Consider the following 21,786-nt stretch of genomic DNA (forward strand, 5'->3'; position numbering starts at 1 on the left):
TTTAAGTTAATCCTATATAGGAAAAAGGGAACATGTTACATCTTGAATTTCATTGGATGCTCTGGGGACTTATATTCCTGTTGCTTGGTATCTTTAGGACTAATAGTATGGTAAAGCAGTTGACTCTACTCCCACCAATACGTGGCTAATGTCTTTCTCTAGTAGTTTGAATTTTTGTGCCTTTGCTGGTTGATAGTGACCTTCTGACAGTGCTTTGGTTATAGGTCTCCAGAGCATGATCTCATGACTGGTTTTAGTGTTCTACCACAATGTTTTCAGTAACTTTGAGGAAGCAGAAGAACATTTTAGATTTTTCTGATTTGATTATTGCTTTTAGTGAAAAGCTAATGAGACTTGGATTGTTTTAGCTTATCATTTGGCAGGAAATGGTTCAAGATAATCTATTTCTCTGCAAAGTTTTGAGGATTGCTCCCTATACAAAAGGTAAAAGAGTATACAAAAATCAAAAGATCTATTGAAAATGGATCCTTAAGGATGAAGCAGAAAACAGACTGGGATATAGGACCTGATAAGGAAATCTGAAGAAGTTAGACCTATTTCAGTTACTAGTAGAGGACGGTAGACTTTTCAGGTAAGATATACATGCATGTAGACTGATTTGCTGATTCCCTTTTTCTCAATTTGCTTTGGAGAGGAAGTGAAGAGCACAGCAACAAGTCTGTCAGGGTCAAAAAGCGCAATCAGCACCTTTAGCACAGTGAAGCACTGGTATTTAAGCTTGGTCCTTTAATATCTCTTTTTTCCCTTTGATCCTGAAAAGATGTTCTGACTAGAACAGGAAGGTTAGAGAAAAAAACAACAACAAAAAGAGTTGTGATTGAACTCCTCAGGATCAAGGTTACTAAATGCTAGTTTTGCAAGGGACACTAAGAAGTCTATTTTTCTCTCTTGTCTGCAAGGAAGTATGATTTAACAATACAAACTAACTTACACATAGGCAAAGAGCTATGGAATTTGAAGTAAAGGCTACATCCATGTCTCTCATGCATATTTATAAACAACACAGATCAAAGAAGAGATGAGCTACTTGTGTGGTCAACAGATTTTATCATTACAATTACAATTCATTTTATAGGCATTAGGGAATTCAGAATACATGTAAGATTGCATACATACCATGGAAAAGAAAACACTTTCTATGTTTGAGATGTACTTCCAGAAGGGCCTTTATAGGCATAGTTCTTAAAAATACTCTTTTCCCATGTGTTAGAAATATAAATAATTTGCAGCTTTGTGCTTCAGTTAATAAGAGAAGGGCAGTGCAAAATTAGAAAGGATATTTTCTAAAATAGAAAAGAGAAAGAGGTACTTTTTTCTGCATTAATGGAAATAGCAGAAATGCTACATAAAGCACAGACACATAACACTGGCTTGGTAATATTTAAAAACAGTAGACTGGACATGTCAAGCAGTTATGTGTCAGTTACTCCCTGGAGACATAGTACTTCTACATTTCAGAACAATTTTTTCACATGTATTAACTCTTCTGATCTATTCGTCCAGGAGTTTAAGAAAGACTAGATGTACTCTTTCCATAACATGAGCTGCAAAGTACTTTGTACCTCAAGTATTTTTTTAGGGACATTTTAACATCTATCAGAACCTACTGCTTATGGTAAAGTTTCCATGCAGGGTCCTAGCAATATGACAAAGACCCATTTAATAAAAGCTTGTCGTGAATACTGTTATCTTTCACGTGGTAACTCTTAGCATTTAAAAAATGTGCACTACAGTCAGTTTTAATGTTTCCTACAAAGATAAAACAATATTTGTCCTTTTACAATTGTTGTGTTGACTTTTGTTTTTCCCATGTGAACACATCCTGGTTTCCCTGATTATGCCAGCTATATATATGCATATCTTAATGACCACATATGTAGTGCTGTGTTTCCAGTTAATCTCATAAGTAACTGGTATTTTACAGATTTGGGTACTTCTAATCCCTCTATCTCAATACATGTCTAATTTTCTTACTTCAGCATAATCAGTAGTTTTAATTTTCACAAATATCTGTGGACTGTAGATACAAATTATGCAGGTGACCTACTTCCATCAAGCTTCTGTAAATTACATTACTTCTAGACCATGCTCTTCAGATACAATATTTTGGCAGCAGTTAAGTCCCTAACACACAGCTCTAGTATAGTGTTCTCAAGTACAAATTTGGCTTCATTCTCAACTCCAGCTCTGTCCCGGGTTGAGGGTCCTGCTGTCTTGTGAAGCCCATACAAACAATCCATTATTAAATTTATCACTTCTAGTACTGGGCCTAACAGATCTTGCTGAGATATTTAACTTTATTGCAGTTTAATGCATTTAGAAGTGCATTCTTACTATCTCCAAAGAAGTGCTAGAATATCATTCTTAAAGATCACAGCATTCTTGTGCATATATAACAAGAACTCATGTTGAGTTGTCTGGCTGCTGTGTGCTATCCATTTTGCTCTTCTAAACAAAAATGTGTGGTTTTCTTTCAAGAATTCTTTGCTTTACCACATTTAAAGACAAAACCAAATTATATTTAAAGACAACATCACAAAACTTGTATTTTTTCTGTGGTCTTTGTTAAAATACATGGCTATTCATTTTTTAAATAAAAAGACACTTTAATGTTGCATATTCTACTAATTTTTGTACAAGATGGGTTTTAATTCTAGTTTAAAGTATTAATTTATAAGGAAAGTAATGATGGCTATGAAGCATAAATAGAGCAGCTTTTTACATAGGAACCATTTTCTGCGGTGTCTGAGCTTTTCACAGATTCCTCTTTGTGAGTATCAGTTACAGATATTTTCTGAAACACTGGTAAGTAATGACTGCAGATAAATATTTTGAACTAGTTTTATCATCATCAGTGTGTTTAAATGTTCTTAGAATCACTTTTCGCAAACTGCATAGTGATGTACTTTTCAACTCTGGTAAGTTAATTTCTTCTCCTTGGATCCATATTGCAGACAGTGATGGATTTAATAAAACCTTCACTCTCCCTATTAAATATAGGTTTTATAGTCAATAGGGTTTTCAGTCTTATAAGGTATTTCTATATCAAAATGATATTTTTGCTTTTTTCCCTGATCTTTTGGACAGAGCTGCTGCTCCTCAACACAGCCTCCTAAGACTGGGAAAATAATGGGGTTACATCTCCAGAACTTTTAGCTGTCTGTAAGCAAGCAGGGCAAAATTTAGTCAATCAATGATCACAGCTGCAGACAGTCCTCATGTTTTATGTTTGCACAATAATTCCTAATGAATAGTTTTCTTAGCTTTTATTTTTAACATCTTGTCTTAATGACAAAGATGAATGAGCCATTTTCTGAGTCTCATTGTGTTTTTATGAATCTCACAAGCAATTCAGTTCTCTGACCATTTGAAACCTTGTTTTTAGTCATAACTCTAGATGTGCTGGGCTGCTGAAAAAGGATCCACTTTTCCTTAAAAAAATTAAAAAACTAGGATATTTAATCTCAAAATAATTGCTTTGCCAAAGATGCTTAGAGTCCTTTGCATATTTCATAGCCTGCAAATTACGTTACAGCAGTTTTTATACTTGGCTTTCCCTCTGATTGTTTACATTCCACTTACAAAAGCTAACACACAGAAACAATATTCATAACTAGATGGTGTAAAGCATTCAGCTGGGTTAATAATAATGGAAGAAATGTAGTTGCCCAATATTTTTTGTTCCAACATTTTTGAACTAAGAAAAGCGTTATCCATCTGGCTGTTACCACAAATATACTTTTCAGTTTTATTTTGCCCCTGATGTTGGACACACTGCTTTTTCCACCCGTAGCTTTCCAGAAACTCCAAGATGTGTGGTCACGCCTGGAAATGAGGAGCTCAGCTAAACTGCTAGTTATCTCCCCTGGGCACGTCACCCTGCCCGAGCTACTCGGAGGAAAACCACCACCTCCAGGAAGAAACACGAGCTGATGCTGCCGGTGGCTTACCGGAGAGACACGGCGGAGGTACAAGCCCCAGGGGCACCGGTGCGCTCCGCTGTGCGCCGCGGGGCTGAGAGCGGCCGCTTTGGTGCCGCGGGGTAACGCGGTCCTGTGTGGGGAGGACCCGTCCATCCAGCAGCAAGCGCCGTCGCTGCAGGTACGTGGCGGGCACTGAACTTCCTCGAGTATCTTTGTCCGCGTCCCGAGGCCAGGGGAGAGCCGCACCTGGCGCCCGGGCACGTCGCCGCCGGGCCCGGTGCAGGCAGGGGGCAGCCGCCGGGGGGGGCTGCCCGAAGCGCTGCTGCTCGCCGCCGCCGCCTCGGCCGGGCCGTCGGCAGCGCCCGCTCTCCTTCATGGACGGTGCCGCGGACCGCAGAGCAGCAGCGGCCACCGGCGCCAGCGGCTGCCCTCCCCGCCCCGTGCTGCGCTGCGGGGCTGCCGGCGGGAGGCGCTGCCAGGGGCACAGCAAGGTGAGCGCCGCGTCCCCGCCATCGCTGCCGCTGGCCCCGCTCTGAGCGGGGAGCGGTGCCAGCTCGGCCCCGGCGGCCTCCCCCCGCGCGGTGCGGCTTCACGACGTGTCCCCGTCCCCAGCCTGCCGCAGGTGAGGCGGAGGGGCCGGGCGGGAGCGGCGCCGCGGCCTCTTCGGCGGAGCGACCGCCCGCGGTGAGGCGGCCCAGGGCGGGCGCTGGGGGCCCACGGGGTCCGGCCCGCCCGCTCGGCGGCCCGGGGCTGCTGGGATCTGCGGGCTGCACGGCCCCGTCCCGTTCCGGGAAGGCCGGCCCCTCCCTTCGGCCGTGGCGGGGGGGTGAAGGCGGGCTGGGGGGCCTGGCTTGCCTCGGCGGACGCCGCCACCCGTCCCTGTGGGCCGGGGCCGGGCCGGGGCCTGGCGTGGGGTTGCTACTGAGCGGTTGTTAAAGTTGAACCCACAGAAACGGGCAAAGTGCATCTTGTAGGTTAAGAAAACCGCGCAAGTTCATCTGAGCTGTCACTCTTCCTCCTTTGGTCTTGTTTCAGTTGGTTAAACCAGCCTATTGCTGGTGGGGGGAGAAAACCTGGTGGATGCGCTCCCTATTTAGATCTGCCTTGAGAGAAAGCGTTGGAAATGTTGGTGTCTATGAGTTATCGGCAGTGAGTAATGGGTTTAAATTGGAAAGAGTGAGCAGCGAATGACTACACCATCTGGATACACCAAGAGGACTTTGTCAACTTGGCATCACTCAAAAACTTCCTACTTGCTGTGTATGAATGTCATCTAAGATTTCAGTGACGGAGAAATGAGGGCAACTTATTTTGCACTTAGCTTCTCTAGTCAGTTAGTTTTCCCTGCTTGGATCTTTCACACAGACAGAAGCATGTTAACACCAAAATAACACTTGATATTCACAAGAGGGTAAAAATAACAATGATATGAAAAATCACAGAGGGCAATAACAGTATCTGAAACTATTCATCTTTCTTTTTCTGAACTCTAGTTCATTTGATTCTGTTCTTTTAGTTTTGTGTAGCCCATTGAGAACAGACATGTAAAGATCTCTCATCTTACAATTGATTGGTAGCTTCTGTTTTTTCATTATTCCGTGCTTTTGGAGACTGTCCTTCTTTTGCTTGACAAAGCATTTTCCCCACCTCCTCAGAAATTTCAGTTCATTTGTTGGATACTCAATAAATACTGTTTTTATTTCCTGAACCTTGATCAGGAGATGCCCCTTGCTTTGCATATATTAGATTTTTTGGAAAACTTGAAGATGGGAATATTTGTTCAGGTTTTTAATTAACCTTGATCTTGGGATGAATCTTTATAAATGACCCCTCATCTTACATCTTGACAGCACTTTGCTCAGGAAGAGGTATTTGTAAACTTTTTTTTTCCTAAGGGGAGGTTTGGGTGTTTTCCAGTAAGATAATACATGTAGTGTTACTGGGGTGGAGAAACTGTAGCAATTTTGTGATTTTTCTCACTGCATATCTAAATCTATTCTACTCCTTTTCCTAATCTTGTTTTTTAAGATTATGTGTGGGTACTTTTAATTGCGATGCTAACAAGATAATTCACATAGTATGGAGAAAATACCTAACAAACTATTTTCTTAAAGATAAATTTAACTCTGACTACTCGTTAAGATCCTTCTCATGTATAATTTTTTGTTTAATTTAAATACATAACTTTTGCAGGTAGTAGTAGTGTTGTCTACAAGTATAGCTAGAGAGCATGTTTCAGAACTCTTATATGTGGATATTTTAGAAGATTTTTTTTTTTGTCAAGCTGCCTTTGATTATATAGTTTCTATCATCAGAATAGACACCTACCTTCAATACCTCTAGAATCTTTTTAACTACAAACCTTTTGGGGTTTAAATGTATTTAAATGTAATATAACATGTAAATTATTGTTTACATTCTTTAGAATTCATTAAATAAGATATAGCATATTGTGGGTGATCAGTGAGTTTTGTTTATTAGCTTCTTGTAAAGTAGTCAGTTAAAAGAGGAAAGATATACTCCCTGATTTGGAAAATAATTAGTGGAGTAAGGTAGCAATCACTCTCTCCCTCAACGCATACACTTTTTCAGTATTTTCATACTTTTCTGATCTGGTATTTATGTTTTAAGATATATTAGAACAGAAAGATCTAAGATTGGAATTGAGAGGTATCAAATGATGCTTTTTTCTGAGAATGATGAAAATGCAGTTGTTCAACCTGTTATGCTGTAAATGCTACTCCTTTTCCTGTTCCCTGTAAAAAAGAGTAACTTGATAATTTAAACAAATAGTGACTCAATGACATCCTGCAGCATCTGTGTTTAAATTTTCTTTGGATGGTTGCCAATTTGAAACAAACTGGTTGTCCAAAGTACTGAACTTTGAAAAGTGGCTGTTGCTAGATGCTTTAGGAAAGTGTTTTATCTTTCAGCCTGCAGTTTGTGGATTCCTATAAAAGATAACTAGGAGGAGAAAGCCTGTTTTGACTTGTTTAGTTATTTTTTTCCTGGAATTTACAACTAAAAAAAAATCCCCCAAACACTCTTGCTCTAGAAGACAGCAAATCTGAGTGATGCATTTTATGACAGTTTGTTAGACATATTTTCTGATCCCTGTTGGTAGTCAGTGTACCCTTAAAATCATGAAGATTGTTATTGGCTATAACTAGTTCGATCGAGACAGTGTAATTATGAATGCTGATACTTGTCATTAACATCTAGCCATGAAGGAAAATGAGCAATTACATTTGTTTTTCAGTGGTGATCACTTTCATGTTAACTGTATATGAAACTAAAAATAAAATTGTCTGACTCATTTTATCTCCTCTCCCCCCACCCCTCACCTTTTTCCAGAAGAGTGGTTGCACAAATATTTGCTATCTGATTGACTTTTTAAAAAAATTTATTTACTTTTTTGTTTGGTTGTTTTTTTTTAACTGATGAAGAAGGAGATATCAATGTTGCAATTGAGGTAATCTTTTGGGTCTGTACTATTTAGATTAGATGGACTATCTTTTTGTGTGTTTTAACTCAATATTCCTTCTCTTTCTTCCTCCTTTTACCTGTCCTTCTGTTAAGTATAAAAGCATATTTCTAATTAACAGAAATTATTTAAGCGCAAACAACACTGGATTTTTCTAGAGGGGAAAATGTATTGAAGTCAAACATGCTTTAGTGAGATCAATGCTTGCTTATTTAATAACTGAAAACACCAGAAGAGTCACTTAGGCTGCTCAGTTTGTGCACTGGGAAGGTTTATCAGCATTCCTTAAACATTGTTTCAAACCTGTGTTTTAAGGCACATGGTGAATTAATCATTCTTGTTATGCACAGTATTGTTGCTCTACCTCAGAGTCTTTTCAAACTGAATAGCTAGTCTGATATATTTGTCCAGTAGCTATTTCCAGTGCAAGTTATTATTGCTAATAAAATTGATTGCTTTCTCTACTTCTAACTGCCAGGAGAAAAATATCAATTGTTTCATTCAAATAACACTTGGAGTGATGCAATACATCTTGCAGTATTATATTTAGTAATTTTACAGTGTTTTCAAGTGTACTGACTAATATTTTTACAAGGAAGAACAGGATACAAATGACTTTTTTAAAGAAAAAAATTATATTGGAATCTTTCATGAAATGTAGTCTTTTATTCTGGTAAGCACAGAGAAATGGATTATCTTGTTCTTAGCTGATGTGGGAATGCTGATGATCCCTGTTGTCTACCTCTCATTTTTGTCACTTTGGAGATCTGTGGTTCTTGGTTTTCAGGGAATCTGTGTAAGATGAGGAGGCTGTGTAATTCTCTGGGTACTCCTCTTGAGATGGGACAGCAGGAAAGCAGTCTGTGCAAAGGATGTATATGTTTCCATGCTTCTTTGCTTTATATATTGGCAATTTGTACATGAATGTGTATTATTTTTAATCTAGTGTGTCTTGGTTTTGTGCTTTACAACAGAAATGCGTCCCCCCACCCCTTTTGCTTGTTCCATTGAGGTTACCTCTGTTGCATGTGGCCCTATGGATGTCCACAGGGGCTCTGCAGCATGTGTCTGTTTGCTCCTTGGCTGAATTTTGCTTAAGCAAGAAACTGAGGCTTTGGGTGTTGGACCTGTACACCTACACATATGTGTGTGTGTACGCACACTCATGGTGTACGCACATGAAGTAATGGACTTGCAACCCAGCCAGCTGCTGCAGAAGCTGCAGCCTGAGTTAAGAAGGCAGCATTTTCAGGAGGCGACGTTTTACTTTTTGGCTCAGTATATGCCCTGTCCCCAACTGTAAATAAATGCACGTAACTGTTTCAAATGAACGAACAGATTTGAAATATTTACCAGTCCTGGCAGTCTGTGCACTCCCTGCTGAGGAAAGAGGAGAAACAGTTGTATCTTAATTTGAATCCAGCAACAGGATGTTTCAGAGGAGGCTTTGCTCTGGGTGCGTGTGCACGTTAAATGTAGGTGAGCTATTGAAGGGTTGAGTCCTGGTCTTGTAGTAAAATCAAGATCTCTGTTTCTTGCTAGCTGCCGACATTATCTTCTCCCCCTGCAATATGTCCTCCTGTATACCTTTTGAGAGTTGCTACCATTTTTAATTTTTAAATACAATACCAGCTGTGAATTGCATCCATAGGGAAAAATAAATTAATTTATTTAAGAGCATGCACCTTGTGAGACTGTACAATGTATTAATAGTAAATCCACCTATTTCATATTGAGTTAGTGTCTTGCAATGCATCAGTGTTTGCTGTCTGTTTGATTTTCTGTGCTATTGTTTCTGGCTTTTGTCTGCAGTAGTGCAAGAAGTAAAAAAGTTTATCTCAATTTGCGAGAAAGCAATTTGTATTACAGATTATGCTGAAGGCTCCCAGTGGAGTTTGAGGATTTGTTGAGCTAGGTGCAAATACATTCATTAAGACCAGATTTTCTCTTCTGACAGAACAGATACAGCCTATTTCAGAAAGAATTGCAACTGCCCTTTGTCCCCACTTTTTTCTTAAAATGTGCTGTTCCATAGAAACAACCCAAGGCTCAAAAGCAAGCAGTACCTGCTGGTTTGTCAAAGCAGGGTTACTTACTCTGTTAGTAAACAGATGGCGGACATCATTGCTAGGCCACTCTCCATCATCTTTGAAAGGTCATGGAGATCAGGAGAGGTGCCTGAGGACTGGAAGAAAGCCAATGTCACCCCAGTCTTCAAAAAGGGCAAGGAGGAGGAGCCAGGAAACTACAGGCCTGTCAGCCTCACCTCCATCCCTGGAAAGGTGATGGAACAGCTCCTCCTGGAGGTCCTCACTAAGCATGTGGAGGACAAGAAGGTGATCAGGAGTAGTCAGCCTGGATTCACCAAAGGGAAATCATGCTTGACCAACCTGATAGCCTTCTATGATGGAATGACTGGCTGGGTGGATGAGGGCAGAGCAGTGGATGTTGTCTCCCTGGACTTCAGCAAGGCTTTTGACACTGTCTCCCATCGCATCCTCGTAGGCAAGCTCAGGAAGCGCAGGCTGGATGAGTGGACAGTGAGGTGGATTGAGAACTGGCTGGATGGCCGAGCTCAGAGGGTTGTGGTGAATGGCACAGGGTCAAGTTGGAGGCCTGTGGCTAGTGGTGTCCCCCAGGGGTCAGTCCTGGGTCCAGTCTTGTTCAACTTATTCCTCAGTGACCTGGATGAAGGGACAGAGTGCACTCTCAGCAAGTCTGCTGATGATACTAAACTGGGAGGAGTGGCTGACACACCAGAAGGCTGTGCTGCCATTCAGAGGGACCTGGACAGGCTGGAGAGATGGGCGGAGAGGAACCTCATGAAGTTCCACAAAGGCAAGTGCAGGGTCCTGCACCTAGGGAGGAATAACCCCAGGCACCAGTACAGGCTGGGGGCTGACCTGCTGGAAAGCAGCTCTGCAGAGAAGGACCTGGGAGTCCTGGTGGACCACAAGTTAAGCATGAGCCAGCAGTGTGCCCTTGTGGCCAAGAAGGCCAATGGTATCCTGAGGCTGCATTAGGCAGAGTGTTGCCAGCAGGTCGAGGGAGGTGATCCTGCCCCTCTACTCAGCCCTGGGGAGGCCTTACCTGGAGTCCTGTGTCCAGTGCTGGGCTCCCCAGTACGAGAGAGACATGGCACTACTGGAGAGAGTCCAGCGGAGGGCTACAAAGATGATGAGGGGACTGGAGCCTCTCTCCTATGAAGAAAGGCTGAGAGAGCTGGGCCTGTTCAGCCTGGAGGAGAGAAGACTGAGAGGGGATCTCATCAATGTGTACAAATATCTGAAGGGAGGGTGTCAAGAGGATGAGGCCAGTCTCTTCTCCGTGGTGCCCAGTGACAGGACAAGAGGCAACGGGCACAAACTGAACCACAGGCAGTCCCATCTGAACCTGAGGAAAAACTTCTTTCCTGTGAGGGTGACTGAGCCCTGGAACAGGTTGCCCAGAGAGGTTGTGGAGTCTCCTTCCCTGGAGATATTCAAAACCCGCCTGGACGCGATCCTGGGCAATATGCTCTAGAGGACCCTGCTTGAGCAGGGGGGTTGGACTAGATGATCTCCAGAGGTCCCTTCCAACCTCAACCATTCTGTGATTCTGTGATTAGGAGCAGAAGAAAACTGAGGATCGAAACAAACATTGTGTAGTAAAATTTTCTATTGAAAACAGCAGAACTGTTTGGCTGCTTGTTTTTTTTTTTTTCTTTAAGATTATCCTTGAAGTTAGTTGGTTCAATCTGTTTTTTTATTTTTTGTTTGTTTGTTTGTTTTACAAGTTTGGATCTAAAAAGTTAAAATAGGATTTTTCAAGGGAAAAAATTGAAGCCACCGAAGCTTGGAAAGCAGAGTGGAAATTACTCCCAAAACTGAGAGACTAAATTTGGTTACTGACTGGCATGAGCTAACAAGGAATTAATCTTCTATCTGTAGACCAGTATTGTCTAATAAACTTGCTGGATGTAATACATGACAGGAAGATGGCTCATTTGTTCTGTTTATTGCAGGGTTTTATTATGTTGTTAGGAGTATGCAAGACTTCTCACTGAAGTCCATGTGAAGCTTTTGTGTGGAAGCTAATAGTATGATATGGCCTTTTTTCATCCTTCAGATGGAAATATCTCAGCAGAATGCTTTCCTTGCTAGGTGTAGTCCATTGAACTGAGATTGCAGGATTATGCATACAATCAAACTTCCACTGTAAAGTCGTAGCAAAAGATGTAATGTAACGTATATATTTTACTTTGCAGGTTTCCCCACTGTTGTTTGTGGGTTGTTTTTTTGTTCTTTGTTTTTTTGTTTTTTGAAATGGTAGGGCTAGGAAACAGCTGCCGAGGGATGAAGTCTCCACCTCTTCTCATAGCTGCACTCGTGGCATGCATCATTGTTTTGGGCTTCAATTACTGGACTGCAAGTTCTCGCAGTGTGGATTTGCAGGTAATGTTCCTATTGCTCTGCATGTGGTTTTGTACTTGTGTTGTTAATGAACATAGTTTGCAACAAGAAGAATGTTTCCCCCTGCATGTGGTGAGCTAGAAACTTTGGTATGTCATAGGAATTTGCACAACTATTACGGTTGTTGCTTATCAGTAGAGAGAGATGGAGGAGAATGGGAGCAGTGCCTGTGTGTAAGGGGTGGGGGGAACCCAAAACCTGAAGATCTGTATGATGCAAATCAGCACTTCATTTTTAATCTGAATGGGCCTCTGCAGTTTGCTCATATCCCTAAATTTTTTTCTTATATGACCCATTCTGGTGACCGCTGTTGCTCAGTATAGAGTAAGATCAACTTCTTTCAATATATGTTGGGCAAATAAGGATGCAAGGCAACTTCATGTATTCACTCTTTCCCACCAAGTATGAGGGAATCAGCTGATTCAGAGAGTGTCTAACAATCTGAATTTGTATTTCTTAGGAACCTTTCCTAAGGAAAGCACACAAAACTCATGTGTAATAATTACTCTGCCTGCTATGTTGTTGTAGCTGTTAGTAGCTATGTCAAGACCACTGAAGCTTTTCTGTACAATCATGGTGCAGCTGATAGTGAGGAAAAATTGGTAGCATACTAGCTTATTCTTGATCTCAGTAACCTAGATACTAGGACCTAGATAAGGTCCCATTCAGCATTATTGTTTAACAGTATTATGTTGTACATTTTCCCCAAAGTAAGCTTGAAAATCCTTTCATGTCTATGTAATCATGCACTCTGAATAAAAGCATAGCCCAAGATATGAGTGGAGCTTCTGAAGCACTATTAACCCATTCATTTGTTGGCAGGACTTTGCTGCTATAATGACTAAAATAGAATAAGTGCTCTTCTGTGTTCTTTCAGCTCAACTGCAAGCATTTTTCCTTCCCTTCCCCCTATCCATTTTTTTGCTCTCTGTGGCAATGCTATGGAGTAGACAGGCAGTAATATGCAGCATACTATGGTGTAACAAGAGTTGACCCATTTTCTCAGAGTCTTGGCTGATGCCATAGGTTTTTATTATATCCAGTTTTTAATCTATCGGGACTCCCCAGGTTTTTCTACCTGGGTAAATTCTGGTGAGATTTTTTTTTCCCTAGTTGTCTTTGTTTCTAATCATTTTGAGTTAGGAGAAGGATGTTGACAGCTCTTGGGCATCAAGGAAGAGAACAATGTCCTGCAAAAATTAAATCGATACTTTAAAAAAAAAAAAGCCTCGACAAGATCAGACTTGATGCCTTTACATGCATGCATGTGTGTGATGGTGTTGAATTTTCTTTTGATTGTCACTGCTTTTTGAGCAATCAAGAGGAGGGAGAATTTCCCACTTATGAGTTCTTCTCATATGTATCTTTGTGTAACAAGTATGTGCAATTGTTTGCATAAGAGTTGAGCAGAGTTGTCCTTTCGGAACTCCTCCTCAGGTCTTACTGGAAAACCTATTGATGATTTGAGAGATGAGTTTTCTCTCTGAGTTAGTTTAGGATCAACACTAGAGAGTGCAGTGATATCAGAATTGTTTGGATGGGATTTAGACATGTTTTGACTTTGTACTGCTTTTTGGGAAAACAGAAGGTTTTTTGTTTGCTTTTTGTTTGCTTTTTGTTTGTATTTTAGCTGAAGTATTTAGGCTGCTTTGCATTTCTCTTAAAATCTTTAACTGAAATTTTGATGATCTGTATAGTATATGACCTGTTGGTTATTTATCTAAGACTGTTTTGTGTGTTAGCAAGTGACTGGTAGGTATAACTAGTTGAGGAAAATATTTTGATGAGATTAACATTGTTAGTGTGTTATTTTCCCTGAAATGAGGTGGTCCCTAAATGTGTTGGAGAAGTGTCAGCAAGAAGGAAGATGGATTCACCCATTATCTATTTCAGTTCTCTCTATGAAGTTTGAATGAATTCTCCTTTTAAACAGTCACTTACAAGAAGCATTTCTACTTGGGTTTTGCTAATTTGTTTTCTCTCAGAATTGGATCATGGAACTAGAAGGCAGAGTCCACAGGGCAGCAGCGGAGAGAGGTGCAGTTGAGCTCAAAAAGAATGAATTCCAAGGAGAACTAGAGAAGCAGCGAGAGCAGATTGATAAAATCCAATCCTTGCACAGTTTTCAGATTGAAAATGCCAACAGACTACATCGGGAAGAGAAGGTAGGACCTCTTCTAGCTACAATTTACCCTGAGACTGCAGTTTACCACAACATTCTCTGCAGTAGAATAAGGTTGCTTAAATGTTCCAGCTAATGGGTTTGCAGTGGATTTTTGTGTAGTGAAATGTATAATATATGTATTATTGTATAATATTTAGTAAATGGAAACTTAATGCATATTGTAGCCCTCAGAGTGGTAAAAGACTTGTTTAGTGGTCTGTAATGGAGAAAAATTTTAATTGAAAAATGGGGGTTGAGGGAAAGAAATGAAAGCATATAGAATAAGCCAAAATCTAGATTTTTATGATTCCACTTCATCAGCTTTTAAATATGAAATATTAAAAGCTGCAAGTGACAGCACTTCTGAAAAATACTTCTACCCCTGCTGTAAATCATTGGTAAAGATACCTTGGGTTGGCCTCTGGCTTTCTTTCCTGTCTGCTAATGGTTTAAAAGTTAAGGAAAAGAAGAAGCTGCACCAACAGGTGTATCTGTATTCCCTTAAGCAGGCATAAATGATTTTCTGTTTCTAAATATATTGCAAATTGTGTGGCACCTTTTAGCCTTCTGCTCCCAAAACCTAGTAGTGTTTTGGAGACATCCAAGTGGTAAGTGGTTCACCATTAGATGATTGATGGCTTGCTGCTCAAAACCTGTGGTGTACAATGCATCTTCTGTGTTAAAACTCTTGTAAATGAAACATCACCAGATGAATATTTGGAAATCTTGGAGAAGGAAAAGCTCAATAAAAATCAAGGTGGAAGTGTTTGACTAATATGCACATTAGTGGCATATATCTTTATTTTAAAATCATTTTTATCTGAACTCTTCAAAGAAGTAGTAAACCAGTTCTTTTTACCTATTTTGGGACAGACATATTTCTTTGATAATTTCTCTCTCCTCTTTGAATTCAGTCTTTGGGTATGCTTAAAAAAAAAAGAGGTGTTTCATACCTCTCGCCCAGAGAGGTAGTGGAGTCTCCTTCCCTGGAGATATTCAAAACCCGTCTGGATGTGATCCTGGGCAATATGCTCTAGAGGTCCCTGCTTGAGCAGGGAGGTTGGACTAGATGATCTCCAGAGGTCCCTTCCAACCTAAATGATTCTGTGATTCTGTGATTTATTTATTTATTTTTAACTGTATATATTTATTTAAAAGATACCCCTGGATATTCAGACAGGGTCCTACCAAGTAATCAGTATTGTCACTTCTGTCTCCTAGTTGTGAGTGATGCTACTGAGTGCTGCGGAAGTTGTTTACCTTTACCATCCTTTGTGAAACTACCTCTGTTTGCATCTTGGAGTTTAATTTGTGGCTCCCTGGTCCTTGGAGAACCCTTCATTCTGTTTTGGCATCTTTTGTATTCCACTTCTGTCCTGCAAGTAACAGAACAGAGCGCATTAATGAATCAAAAAAAAAAAAAAAGAGAGAAAGACAAAGTGGAGCTGAATATTTACTTAATTTACTTTATAGGTTCCCCCCCCCCCCCAAGGAAAATGAATTTTATGGTTCCTTCTCAGTAGTAGATTTTCCTGTACTATACTTCCTTCTTCTCTATAGGACAATTATTGTATATCACCCGAGGTGTTGGTAGAAGTTATGGAGCACATTAGCAAAATGGACAAATGCCAGGAGCTGGTCATAAGAACTTGCCCAAGAGTTCTAAAGAAATTGCATGGAGGAAAAGGTGTTTCAGCCAAGTGTGGTGTGTAATCTTTTTGCTTCAGACTACTGTGGTATCAGCCAAATAAAAGGTGGCTTGTGCCAATGGTGTGTGTGTGTGTGTGGTTTGTTTTGTTCTGTTTTGAGGGTTTTTTTGAGTCCTAGAGGACGTGGGAGCTGTCATCCAGTAAACCTGACACCAGGAAAATGTGATAAGCTGGGGAAGAGTCAAAGCAGCTTCTGTAAAAGGAAGACTCTTGGGGCCAGACTCTTCTCCGTGGTGCCCAGTGACAGGACAAGAGGCAACGGGCACAAACTGAACCACAGGCAGTCCCATCTGAACATGAGGGAAAACTTCTTCACTGTGAGGGTGCCTGAGCCCTGGAACAGGCTGCCCAGAGAGGTTGTGGAGTCTCCTTCCCTGGAGATATTCAAAACCCGCCTGGACGCGATCCTGGGCAATATGCTCTAGAGGACCCTGCTTGAGCAGGGGGGTTGGACTAGATGATCTCCAGAGGTCCCTTCCAACCTCAACCATTCTGTGATTCTGTGAAATCCTGTTCTTGAAGTCTGAGGGAGTTTCCTTTTGAAAGAGTCAGTGACGAGGATAAGAGAGACTAATGAATGTACTCACACTTGGAATTGTAAAAGGTCACGCACAAAAGGTTCTTAGGGAAATTATATAACTGTATGACAAAAGTCAGTGTTATCACAGGCAGAAATAAGCAGGCAAAAGTTATGAAACAGCTTAGAAATAAAGTGGGTTAGTTTTTGTACTGTAGAGAGGATGCCAGTGAAGTTTTGGAGAGATGGAAAAGGCACACAGAGAAGGATAACCAAAGCAATGGAGTAGTGTCTGTGCAGGAATCTACTACATAGGTTGCCGGCCATTGGCCTGGACAAGAGACAGCTGCAAGAGAGCTGTGGCAGAAATGCCTACAATCCTGAATGGCTTGGAGAGAGGAGGAGACAAGGAGAGAGGAAGGGACAAGGTGTTGGAAGAGACAAGCAGTTCTCCGTTTGCTAGCAGACATCAAATGAAAGAAATCAGCAAGTAGTAGTTCAGAACAAACAAAAGAAATGCTCTTCATGCAATGTGTAGTAAAGCTGTAGACTTGTAACATCCATAATATCTGGTTGCAGCAGGTCTGTGCAGGTTAGAAAGCAATTGGATAAACTCAGACAAACACCTGCTGCCCTTGCGGCCCCCCCCCAAACATGAAGATGTGCTTTCTGGCTGCAGAAGTTCCTGAGGCAGAAGTAGCTGGTGTTAGGAGAATATGATTGTGAATTACTGCTTTATGGCTGCTTTGGTGTTCATTTGGCTTCCAGCATAGGAGACAGGATGCTAGGCAAGGTGGATTTTGGGGCTGATCTGGTACAGCTGTTGCTACCTCTCAAGTGCTTTGTCTTCCCTCCTCCTAAAATGCAGGTGTTCAGTAATGGTATAATCTATGAAGTTTGCTCTTGAAACCCCAGGGGCTGATACTGTAGGAAACGTTAGATGAACAGTGATGCAATGTGCTTCCTTATTTCTTGTCATCTGCTTTTTGTGGTTGGAAAAGAGCACGTCTTAGGAGACTGAAGTGGTAGGAGGAACATGTCTGTGTCTGTGCACTACTTCATGGCAAATTTAAAATTCACTCTTCTGGCTACAGGTCAGCAAATACCCCACGTAGATGTTGTTTGTTTTCCAACTCTGCAATTTGAGAGTAGGGAGAGTTGTTTTTATGGAGACCAGTGTATTTTAGAGACCTTCTCAAAAGATGCCATTGACCAAGTTGGCCTAGATTCATTCACTCCAGAATAGGAATGCCCCTGACATGGGGGGGGGGGGGGGAGCTTAGTTCTCTTAACTAAGGACTTTGATCTGAAGAAGCTCTACATGGAGAGTGGTTATTTGACAATGGGATGTAGAATATATGAAAATATATTTGAGGCCCTGGTTCTCATGGGAGACTTCAACCACCCTGACATCTGTTGGGAAGACAGCACAGCTAGGCACAAACAGTCAAAGAGGTTCCTGCAAAGCATTGATGATAATTTCTTGACTCAGGTGGTGGAGACGCCAACGAGGAGAGGTGCATTGCTAGACCTTGTACTAACAAACAAAGAAGGTCTAGTTGGAGATGTGAAGGTTGGGGGCAGCCTTGGCTGCAGTGACCATGAGATGGTGGAGTTGAGGCTCCTGCGAGGAGGGAGCAGGGCAATGAGTAGGATCGCAACCCTGGACTTCAGGAGAGCTAACTTTGGCCTCTTCAGGGACCTGCTTGGAGGAATCCCATGGGGGAGGGCCCTAGAAGGAAGAGGGGTCCAGGAGAGCTGGTTAATATTCAAGCATCACCTCCTCCAGGCTCAAGATGGATGCATCCCTCTGAGTAAGAAGTCCAGCAAAGTGGGCAGGAGACCTGCATGGATGAGCAAGGGACTCCTGGCAAAACTCCAACAGAAGAAGGAAGTGTACAGTGAAGAAGGAAGTGTACAGAATGTGGAAAAGGGGACAGGCCACTTGGGAGGAATACAGGGACATTGTCAGAGTATGCAGGGATGCGACAAGGAAGGCTAAGGCCCATTTGGAATTAAATCTGGCAAGGGATGTCAAGGACAGCAAGAAGGGCTTCTTCAAATACATCAATAGCAAAAGGAAGACTAGGGAAAACATGGGCCCGCTGCTGAATGGGGTGGGTGCCCTGGTAACAAAGGATACAGAGAAGGCAGAGTTACTGAATGCTGCCTTTGTTTCAGTCTTCACTGCTAAGGCCAGCCCTCAGGAATTCCAGACCCTGGGGACAAGAGAGGAAGGCTGGAGAAAGGAAGACTCTCCCTTGGTCGAGGAGGATCAGGTTAGAGATCTTTTGTCCAAACTTGACATCCACAAATCCATGGGCCCTGATGGGATGCACCCAGGAGTGCTGAGGGAGCTGGCAGATGTTATTGCTAGGTCACTCCCCATCATCTCTGAAAGGTCCTGGAGATCAGGAGAGGTGCCTGAGGACTGGAAGAAAGCCAATGTCACCCCAGTCTTCAAAAAGGGTAAGAAGGAGGAGCCAGGAAACTACAGGCCTGTCAGCCTCACCTCCATCCCTGGAAAGGTGATGGAACAGCTCCTCCTGGAGGTCCTCACTAAGCATGTGGAGGACAAGAAGGTGATCAGGAGTAGTCAGCACAGCTTCACCAAAGGGAAATCATGCTTGACCAATCTGATAGCCTTCTATGATGGAATGACTGGCTGAGTAGATGAGGGCAGAGCAGTGGATGTTGTCTTTCTGGACTTCAGCAAGGCTTTTGACACTGTCTGCCATCACATCCTCCTAGGTAAGCTCAGGAAGTGAGGGCTGGATGAGTGGACAGTGAGGTGGATTGAGAACTGGCTGGATGGCCGAGCTCAGAGGGTTGTGGTGAATGGCACAGAGTCAAGTTGGAGGCCTGTAGCTAGTGGTGTCCCCCAGGGGTCAGTCCTGGGTCCAGTCTTGTTCAATATATTCATCAGTGACCTGGAGGAAGGGACAGAGTGCACCCTCAGCAAGTCTGCTGATGATACTAAACTGGGAGGAGTGGCTGACACACCAGAAGGCTGTGCTGCCATTCAGAGGGACCTGGACAGGCTGGAGAGATGGGCGGAGAGGAACCTCATGAAGTTCAACAGGGGCAAGTGCGGGGTCCTGCACCTAGGGAGGAATAACTCCAGGCACCAGTACAGGCTGGGGGCTGACCTGCTGGAAAGCAGCTCTGCAGAGAAGGACCTGGGAGTCCTGGTGGTCCACAAGTTAAGCATGAGCCAGCAGTGTGCCCTTGTGGCCAAGAAGGCCAATGGGATCCTGAGGCTGCATTAGGCAGAGTGTTGCCAGCAGGTCGAGGGAGGTGATCCTGCCCCTCTACTCAGCCCTGGGGAGGCCTTACCTGGAGTCCTGTGTCCAGTGCTGGGCTCCCCAGTACAAGAGAGACATGGCACTCCTGGAGAGAGTCCAGCAGAGGGCTACAAAGATGATGAGGGGACTGGAGCATCTCTCCTATGAAGAAAGGCTGAGAGAGCTGGGCCTGTTCAGCCTGGAGGAGAGAAGACTATGGGAGGATCTCATCAATGTCTACAAGTATCTGAAGGGAGGGTGTTGAGAGGATGGGGCCAGTCTCTTCTCCGTGGTGCCCAGCAACAGGACAAGAGGCAACGGGCAGAAACTTAACCACAGGAAATTCCACCTAAACCTGAGAAAAAAACTTCTTTCCTGTGAGGGTGACTGAGCCCTGGAACAGGTTGCCCAGAGAGGTAGTGGAGTCTCCTTCCCTGGAGATATTCAAAACCTGTCTGGATGTGATCCTGGGCAATATGCTCTAGAGGACCCTGCTTGAGCAGGGAGGTTGGACTAGATGATCTCCAGAGGTCCCTTCCAACCTAAACGATTCTGTGGTTCTGTGAAAAGACTGTTTATGAGCTTCTTTGTGTGTGTGTGTGTGTGTGTATCCATGTATAGGTATATATGCACACATTTATTTATTTATTTATTTATTTATTTATTTATTTATTTATTTGCTCCGTGGATTCCAGTGGAATCTCAGATTCTTGGGAGGCAAGTAGTGAAAGCCACCCTTTCTGGTTACAGGAAACTGAGCCCTTAAACTGAACCTTTAATCCCTGAGGGGGAAATAACAGTAAATATTTGCCTAGTCCAGGAGTGATGAATGCATATCCAAACCCCTGAGTCTCTTGACTCTTTTCAAGTAATAAAACTATTTAATTGCAGCTAGACAGATATTTGAATGATAAAAGGGATTTTGTTTAAATTTTATTGTTGTTGTTCTTAACAAAGAAAAATGAAAATGTATTCCACTGATATGTAGGAGTGAATGGTCTGTCTCTGAAAAACTTTTTCAGGGAGAAATACTGGTTATAGAGGAATCTATAAGGAAACAAACCTTCACAATCTAGGGGACTCCTTACCAAAAGTAACTCTCAAGTAACATTCAAAACCCATTTTAAATACAGTTCTTCACTGTTCACTGTATGTTATTACTCATCTGCTCACAAAATACAGAATAATTATGCCACTGATTTAGTTTAATACCGAAGTAATACACCAGTAAAATACTCTACAGGTTAAAGTCAGTCTCAGTGGCAACATGACAACCAGTCTGAAATAATCTGTCTTCGTTTCTGGTAAAATTGTCTCTGTGCCACTGTAAGAACAAGGGCACAGGGGTGGGAGATAGATGGAGCCTGAAATACCCCATGGGCTCTCAATTCATTCAGGTGATGTAATCCTGGGAAATTACTGTCATATACATTCCCAGACCTAAGAGAATAATTAAAACATGTTTATCACCAGTCTGGTTTTAGCTTTAGCAAATGGCTTCTGGAAATCCATACAGAAACAGGCTGAGGAGCTCAAGAGAGCTTACATGAACTCTCAATAACAACAGATAAGGAATCAGAAGTGCAAAAGGGATGTTTCTCATCTGTGAACAATTTTCTAAAGGAGAACAATATCCTTTCTGGTTGTTATTCAGGACCCATAGCTTCTGGGATATACATAGCAGCTATGATAGCCTTTTTGAAGACTAACTGGAGAACAATACATGTAATCTGTCTGTCTTTTTTTTTTTTTTTTTATTGTTAGAACATACTTTTGCAATTTGTCATTTTCTTTGGCTTTATGTAATTCTTCCCAAGCCCAGATCTTGTTTTACTGAGGAGGGGCACCAGGCTTTGTATGTTATGTGAGAAATATGTCACTGCCCTGTTGCTCACTGTCTTTTAACAATGGCCACAGCTGTTCTCAAATTCCCCTCTCTGGGAAAACTTCGACTCCCAGCACAGCCTTCTGAGACAAAATACTTATCAGTATGCTGAGATCAGCTCTGCTCAAAAGAAACGACAGTGGGTAGGGGGAAGAGAGAAAAAAGCCTGCTATGAAAAGGAAGAGAGGTGCCTATGGGTGTTTTGGTTTTGCTTTTAAACCAAACAACGTTGCATCTTCTGGTTAGTTTCAAAAAGTCTTTAAGGAAAAACAAGTCCATTTCCCTCCCCACCCCGACTGCTCTACTTGCCATAATATGATGTTTCTAAATTAGCAAGAGAAATCTGTC

At 42.2% G+C, this 21,786-nt stretch overlaps 1 protein-coding gene across 8 annotated transcripts in view; it reads left to right on the forward strand.

The window, feature by feature from the left end:
* Nucleotides 1-3,906: 3,906 nt before the first annotated feature.
* The window catches only part of LOC104139699 (Golgi membrane protein 1), a 43,634-nt gene continuing 25,754 nt past the window's right edge, over nt 3,907-21,786 (forward strand). The window contains exons 1-3 of one of the 8 annotated variants that reach the window (XM_068924497.1): nt 3,907-4,122; nt 11,740-11,861; nt 13,865-14,044. In XM_068924497.1, the coding sequence (XP_068780598.1) occupies nt 11,763-11,861; nt 13,865-14,044 (279 nt within the window). In that variant the 5' untranslated portion in view covers nt 3,907-4,122; nt 11,740-11,762. Of the gene's footprint in view, nt 4,123-4,168; nt 4,572-5,740; nt 5,813-11,616; nt 11,862-13,864; nt 14,045-21,786 lie in introns of those variants that run through there. The other 7 variants (XM_068924501.1, XM_068924503.1, XM_068924498.1 and 4 more) reach the window with 7 other exon arrangements.

Source organism: Struthio camelus, chromosome W, assembly GCF_040807025.1.
Source record: "Struthio camelus isolate bStrCam1 chromosome W, bStrCam1.hap1, whole genome shotgun sequence".
NCBI classification, from domain to species: domain Eukaryota; kingdom Metazoa; phylum Chordata; class Aves; order Struthioniformes; family Struthionidae; genus Struthio; species Struthio camelus.